Source organism: Zootoca vivipara, chromosome 14 (genome assembly GCF_963506605.1).
Source record: "Zootoca vivipara chromosome 14, rZooViv1.1, whole genome shotgun sequence".
NCBI lineage: Eukaryota > Metazoa > Chordata > Lepidosauria > Squamata > Lacertidae > Zootoca > Zootoca vivipara.
Genome location: NC_083289.1, coordinates 35,513,696 through 35,521,255, shown reverse-complemented (window position 1 = coordinate 35,521,255; position 7,560 = coordinate 35,513,696). Strand labels below are relative to the sequence as shown.

The window sequence follows — 7,560 nt, the reverse complement described above, 5'->3', positions numbered from 1 at the left end:
TTCCCTCCCTCCCTCCCTCACCCACCCACCCACCCACCCATACCCCAGAGCTTATAAAGGGCTGTCAAGGCCAACAATTGGAAAGAAGCACATTTCACTCTCTGAGCCACCGGAAACAGCCCTTGTCCGTCTTGCAAAGGTGTCTGCTTGTTTCCTAGAGGACATGTTCTTATACCGTGCTTCCCTCTGGTCTCTCCTGCTCGGATTGCCGTACAGTCTTGATATCGTAGGCCCAGGCTCTGTTCAAACCTTCCCCAGCCATGCTGGTGGGTGTCCAGTTGGGGAGGGGGAAGCGCCCAGCCACCACACGGGCCTCATCCGGAAGTTCCACAAGCAGCTTCCTTTCCAGAAGCTGCAACTGAGAAATGGGAAGGGAAATGTCTGGGTTATTCAGGGTGTTAGTTCCTATTTTTTTTAAAGTCTGGAATAAATATCAGCCACTGGTTCTCTTCTCAGATTGCCAGAGCTCAGAAAGGAGTCAACACTCCAGCACTTCCCAAAACAATATATGAACCAAAACGCAAGCATCCTTTGAGATTTGCAGGTCTCTGAATTTTATTGTTTTGTTTTTGCTGTTTTTATGCAACACACTTAGCATTTTTACACTGCTTCGTTAAAAAGCAACTCTATTTTATTAAACAACATATATATACCACTGCACTTACATATATATACCACTGTACGGAAACCTCTAACTGGTTTTTTTTAAAAAAATAAAAATACAATTATCAAGAAAATATAGTTTTAAACAGGTGTTTAAAAACATTCAAAGGGGAATTAAAATCAACAGAACTTTAAAAAGAGATTAAAACACATGTCAACATTCTGCATGGCTGGATAAGCTTGCCTAAACAAAAATGCCGAAAAGAGTAGAGTGAAGGCACCTGCCTGATGTCAACATGCAGGGAGTTCCAAAGTTCCTTGTAACAGGTCAATGTCGAGTTGGCATATATGGTGTAATATGATTCTGCAAGTAATCTGGTCCCAAGCTGCTATGGGCTTTATATAGGCATAGGAATAGTAAATAAATATGCTTACCACGCTAGGTGCCAAGAACACAGTGACGTTCTTACAGTCTGACAGATCGACCTTTAAGAGAGAGAACCAAGACGATTGGTTAACCTGATCCAATGTCTGAAGCCCACCTTCAATCCCTAGCACCCAGCCTAGCACCTAGAATTAAAAATATTCCTATCCTGGCCTAAAAACTACCTGACAGCCGGACTTTGCAGCCTGGCTCATGAGGAGGCTGACAAACACCGGCAGCCAATGTGTCGTGTGTCCTCTCACTACCCCCAGATTATCTGCGCCATTTCATGGAGCCTCTTGTCTCACCTTCCAAAGATCGTCCCGGCAGTAAGAAACTTTTCCATAGTAGCCAGCCTTCCAGGCACGATAGCTTGAAAGTCGTAAGAGCCATGGATTGAGCTCATAGCCAACAGCGGGTCTGAAGCCTTGCTTGTAAGCCTCTAGCACCTGGAAACACAGCCAAGGCACTTATTTTATTGACCACATTTGTGATCCTTAGAAACACAGGAGAGCTGCTTTGCCCCAGGTCAGGCTATTTATCCATCTGGCCCAAGTGTAGGGAACCTTCAAATTACTACTCCCAGCATCCCTTGCCATTGGTCATGCTTGCTAAGGCTGGTGGGGGTTGTAGTTCAGTAACACCTGGTGGGCCAAAGGTTCCTCACACCTAATCTAGCCCAGATATAACTAGTGATGCATTTGTAAATAGATTCTAACATTATCATTTTTTTTTGGAATCTAGCCCTGATCAAGCATTTCCTCAGAAGCTAACACCATCTGTGAAGTTTACTTAAATCACTAATACCTGGAAGGCTAAAGGTTCCCTAGTCCTGGTCTACCCTTCCCTTTGGGTCCAAATTATTATATAATGTAGTTCTTTCAAGTGGGCCACCCAGCTTCATGGAATATGCCACCATCAAGAAACAAGCTCGCTGCTCTTACAATTCTGCCATCGCCTGACCCTAAATCCACCATCTTCCCAGAGCGCCCTTTCAGCAGCGACATCACATTCTCCACTTGATTGGCATTTGCTGGGACATACGGCACCTGGATGAGGAGGAGAGAGAGAGAGGGCCAAGCTCTGAGTTGGAAAGGGCCACAGAGTTCCGGGGTAGGGAATATACATGGGACCTGAAAGACTCTAAAACAGTCTTTGTCAGTGCTATTTTTCTAGAAAAAGTGGTGCTGGAACTCACAACACCTCCCTTGTTCTCTTATAATGACAATAATGGTGCCCACCTGAGAGGTGTCAGAACTGAGTTCCGATTAATTCCGGCTGAAAAAATGCCCTGGTCTTTGTGGATCTGTTATTGTCTGGATGTGTTAGACTACAACTCTCACCAGCCTCATATGATGCTGGGGCTGATGGCAGCACAGCCTTGCTAGTGCCGCCGGGGTGTGTGTGTGTGTGTGCTCATGGGTGAACCAGACTTGGAAGAGGGAGCAGCTGACTCGATGTGACCGTCTTGTGTTGAGCCAAATCAATTATCTGCCTACTCAAACAGATAGGCAAAAGGGCATCCAATTATATTTTTGGGGGAGAATCTTTTGACACTTCTCTGGTTGGCAACAAAGGGTTGGGGAACTTGTGTCCCTTCAGCTGTCGTTGGATTACAATTGTCATCTGTGACCACTGCTAATACTGGCAGTGGTTGTTGGGAGTCCAACATCATCTGGAGGGCCACGGGTTCCCCACTGCTGCCTTAAAATAAGGAAGCCAGCATGATTCTCACCAGATGTTGGTGGACTACAACTCCCATCAGCCGTGGTGGTTGGGGCTGATGGCAACTGAAGAGCATCACATCAGGGTATAGCATCTGGAAGGCAACCTGATACAGACTGTGATTAAGCATTTCAGATATCTGGCCACCAGAATCAAATCCACGAGTCATCTTCAGTGTGTTTGTGCTTTTTTAAAATTTCCAAATACCCCTGTTTGTCTCATAAGGGAGAGTCCTGCCTACAGAAGTTCCCTCCCAACACAATAATCATGTGCCAGTTAACGGTGCTGCTTTCCCCTCAAATGTCACAGCAAACCGTCTGCTATGTACCTGTAATTTTAAAGGCACTTTGCGGAATCCTGGCATGAGAATTCCTGCCCACACAACATAGGCAGTCAAGCCAGTGCCTGCTGCAATTTGCAAGAGGTCCCAGACATCCACAGGCTTTCCATGCAACTCAGCTGCCAATTCTTCAGCATCCTCGGGCTCCATGTCTGCAAGAGGGGAACATAAGAACCACCTGGATCAGGCCGAAGGCCATCCAACCCAGCATCCTGTTCTCACAATAGCTAACCAGATGTGTCTGGGGAACCAGGACACAGGAACTGAGTGCAACAGCCCTCCCTCCACTTGTGATTCAAGACATAATCCAGGCATATGGAGAGAGAACATAGCCCTCATGGCCAGAAGCCATTGATTGCCATATCTTCCATGAATTCATCTCATCATCTTTCAAAGCAATCCAAATTAGTGGTCCTCACTACTTCTGGTGGCAACAAACCCTACACTTTAACCATGTGCTGTATAAAGAAGCTTTGTTGGATGCCCTTAAATTCTAGTAGTATAAGGGGGGAAAACATTTCTCCATATCCTTTCTTCACACCAGGCATCCCCAAACTGCGGCCCTCCAGATGTTTTGGCCTACAACTCCCATGATCCCTAGCTAACAGGACCAGTCAGGGGTGAACAGGACCAGAACAGGTCAGGGATGATGGGAATTGTAGTCCAAATCATCTGGAGGGCCAAAGTTTGGGGATGCCTGCTTCACACTGTGCATAGTTTTACACATCTCTATCATGTCTCCTCTCTTACTTCCTTTTCTTGCTAAAAAATCACGGTGGCGCTGTGGGTTAAACCACAGAGTCTAGGGCTTGCTGATCAGAAGGTCGGCGGTTCGAATCCCTGTGATGGGGTGAGCTCCCGTTGCTCGGTCCCAGCTCCTGCCAACCTAGCAGTTCTAAAGCACGTCAAAGTGCAAGTAGATAAATAGGGACCGCTCTGGCGGGAAGGTAAAAGGCGTTTCCGTGCGCTGCTCTGGTTTGCCAGAAGCAGCTTTGTCATGCTGGCCACATGACAAAGCTGTCTGCGGACAAACGCCAGCTCCCTCGGCCTATAGAGCGAGATGAGTGCCGCAACCCCAGAGTCGGACACGACTGGACCTGATGGTCAGGGGCCCCTTTACCTTTATCATGTCTCCTCTCTTACTTGCCTTTTCTTGCTAAAAAATCACGAATGCTGTAACTTCATGGGGGTTACTCCACTCCTTTTTCTCATTTACATCAATCTTTTTTAAAAAAACAAACAACCCACAACCCACGATAGCTTACATGATTAAATTTTGGTGTTTTTTTAAATTCACAATTCAAAACAGAAGAAAACATGTAAACACACACATCAACATAACATATAAGCCAGTAGAATGTCACTCATTAAAAGCCTTGAGTAATAAAAATGGTCTTTAGAGCCCATTTAAATGCAGGAGGAAGTTTGGCAGAGTTCTACCATTGTGGGTTCATCACCACCAAGGAAGGTCCTGCCTCCAATATTCTCCATTCTGATCTTTACTCATAGCACTCGGCTCACTAAGCCTGAGGCAAAACTACAACAAACCATTAAGTGTGTTTCATATGTATACTAGAAGCATATACTAGTGCAGCATTATAACATATTTTATGGGGCACCATGCCAAAAGGCCAGGGGAAACTGTTTGAATAACAAATACCAGTGATGTATGCTTTCAGGAAAATTTGGAACCAGGAAATTTCTTGGTTTTGTGAGATTATGATGTTGTTTAAATGTGAAATTCAAACAAATTCAAAGCATTATGTGGAAATTTATTTTATTGAAAAACTTGTAAAATATTGCAAAACGTGGTAAGTTCAGTAGCATACTCTTCCCTGATATTACTAAAACTTTAAGAAAAGCAGTGAAAACAACAATAAAAAATTATTAGTGCCTGAAATATTCATGCTTTCTAGGATGAGTCAAATTGATTATGTTGATTTTAGATTAAAGTTGCAATTTTATATACATTTACCTGGGAGTAAGTTCTATTGAACTCCGTGGAACTTCCTTCTGAATAGATATGTATAGATTGCACGGTTAATTAGTAATGTATCCATTTCATTTGCTGAATCTGTTCTGTAATCACTCACTAGATTATATACACTTTCCTGGGAGGAAGTCCCATTGAACTCAGTGAGGCTTACTGCCAAGCAGGAATGCATAGGTCTGCACTGTAGGTTATGCGTTAATTTACAGAACAATTGCATTTCTAAAAATGGACTTTCCCCCCACTGAAAAACATAACAATGCAGACCTTTCCAGTCCACGTTACTATTGAATGCCTCTTTAAATCAATCAGAAAAGCAGTGTGAGACAAAAGACAGATGATAAGTTGGGGAATCCTGATGCCTTCAAAACATTATTTGGGAGAAGAGGGCATTGACCCTGTTTCTGTTTCTCAGCATTACCAAATTTAGCAATTTTGACATTAGAATGTCAACCTTTGCATCAACCTTAAAGCTCCAGCTGCAAAGTCCCTTTTTTAAAAAAATCTTCTCTCCTCCACCCACTTCTTTTTTACAATTCAATCCAATCAATCAATCAACAATCAACTTTCATTTGTTACCACACTACAAAACCGCGGGGGGACGGACGGACCGGCGGGCAGCGGCAGTGTAGCACAGTGGTTATAGAGTTCCAGACTAGGACTAGGGATACCCAGGTTTGCATCTTCCTCGGCAGCCCGCGGATGACCTTGAGCCGCTCAACCTCTTTCTCAGTTTAACCCAATCCGAGGATGAAGTGGCCAGGGGGCAAAAATAATGTTCGCTGCACTGAGATCCTTGAACGCGAGGTGGGATGTGTAAGAATAAAAGGCAGGGAGAAAGAGAGCAGTGCCTCTGAAAATGGACAGAATGCACCTCCCTCCCTCCCCACGGAGTAGCTTTATATAAATTTCGCTAAATAAATAAGTCAACTGGGATAAAGAGACAGGGCAAGTTTCTACGGGAGGGACAGGAAAGCATTGCTCTCCAGCTGCGATCTCGCTCTTTTGTTTCTTTCTAGGCACCAACAAGCCCGCGTTTGGGGCGGAAGACCACCTCCTCCGGGTCACCCGCCCCTCATGAGCATAGCACGAAGACGCGCACTTTACCTATCCCGGAAGCCTGGTTCGCCCAAGTTTCCGTCAGTCCGTTCCTTAGGACGCTCCGTGTGGAAACAGGCACTCTAGGCACATTAAGTTCCGCCAGGGAGAAAGAGCCAGGGATCTCTCCGTTGCTCGCGCCATCCATTTAAACACTATGAGGCCCCTTTCAACGGTCATGGCTCCCCCCCCCCAATCAAGAATTCTGGGAGCTGTAGTTTGTTAAGGGTGCTGAGAGCTGGAGGTCCCTAGCCCCCCTCCTCTTCGCAATGCTACAGTTCCCAGAGTCAAGCCCTCTTCACAGGGAACTGTGGGAATTGTAGTTCTTTGCAGGGAACAGGGTTCCCTTAACAACTCTCAGTAACAGTAAAGGTAAAGGACACCTGGATGGTGGGGTTGTGGCGCTCATCTCGCTTTCAGGTCAAGGGAGCCGGTGCTGGTCCACAGACAGCTTTCCAGGTCATGTGGCCAGCATGACTAAACCGCTTCTGGCGCAACAGGGCACTGTGACAGAATGCCGTTTACCTTGCTACCGTAGTGTTGTAAGCCAATATGTTGTTTCAATATGAAATGAGGTGATGAATATTAAATATTAAAATGATGTAATGCTTTATGTGTTTGGTTAAATCAAAATCCTTTGTCTGAAATGTTATAAATTCCTGCCCGACCAATTGGGCGGGGTTGCAGTATTCCGAAAAGATTCGACTGTAACCTTATTGCTTTGCAATAAACAAAATGGACTCCTAACTCCTCTTGTCTCTGAGTTTTATTGGCTAACTCAGAAGATAAGCCATTTTTTGGCTTACAACAGTAGGGGTACCTATTAATCTATTTGCAGTAGCATGCTTTTGAACTGCTAGGTTGGCAGGAACTGGAGCAACGGGAGCTCACCCCGTCACGGGGATTCGAACCACCAACCTTCTGATTGGCAAGCCCAAGAGGCTCAATGGTTTAGACCACAGCGCCACCCGCATCCCTCAGTACCCTTACCAAACATTAGCTTCTAGAATTGTTGCGGCTGAATGGAGAGCTATAAATTGATGGTGTGACCTGCATTGAATTGTTAAAGATACCAGCAGATGTAACACAGGGCAGGGTTCTTTTGCACCTTTAATATGTGTGTATAAAGTGCCATTACGGCAGGACTTTTATGGCAGAAGGCTAGGAAATCAGCAGCATGACTGAACACGCCCACCCCACCCTGCACAAGGCTAGCTCACCTCCTTTTGAAGTAAGTGAAGTTTCACAGGTTACCATTTAAAGCACATATGGGAATCGTCGGCCCCTCAAGATATTATTGGACTGCTGCAACACCCTTCAGGCTGAGAAGGAGTGGGCCCCTCTAGGAGCTTTGTGGTTGAGGGGGGGGGACCAGGGTTC

General features: G+C 45.4%; 1 protein-coding gene across 2 annotated transcripts; it reads right to left on the bottom strand.

The window, feature by feature from the left end:
• Positions 1-36: 36 nt before the first annotated feature.
• ANTKMT (adenine nucleotide translocase lysine methyltransferase) lies at positions 37-6,279 on the bottom strand. 2 transcript variants are annotated; one of them, XM_035132254.2, is made up of 6 exons: positions 5,068-6,279; positions 3,081-3,244; positions 1,972-2,076; positions 1,336-1,476; positions 1,039-1,089; positions 37-358 (listed from the first exon to the last, which is right to left on the bottom strand). In XM_035132254.2, exons 2-6 carry the CDS (start codon positions 3,240-3,242, stop codon positions 170-172), a joined length of 648 nt encoding a protein of 215 aa, XP_034988145.2. In that variant the 5' UTR covers positions 3,243-3,244; positions 5,068-6,279; the 3' UTR covers positions 37-169. The 2 variants fall into 2 exon arrangements, with proteins under 2 accessions (XP_034988145.2, XP_034988146.2); XM_035132255.2 differs by having other exon boundaries at positions 6,190-6,279.
• Positions 6,280-7,560: the final 1,281 nt, after the last annotated feature.

What these genes read in the sequence shown, in the direction of transcription:
- ANTKMT (XM_035132254.2), bottom strand. Translation starts at nt 3,242, where the DNA reads ATGGAGCCCGAGGATGCTGAAGAATTGGCAGCTGAGTTGCATGGAAAG. An exon ending in GGTCAGGCGATGGCAGAATT is followed by an intron (nt 1,477 to 1,971) that starts GTAAGAGCAGCG and finishes CTGTGTTTCCAG; the next exon opens with GTGCTAGAGGCTTACAAGCA. An exon ending in GCCGGGACGATCTTTGGAAG is followed by an intron (nt 1,090 to 1,335) that starts GTGAGACAAGAG and finishes TCTCTCTTAAAG; the next exon opens with GTCGATCTGTCAGACTGTAA.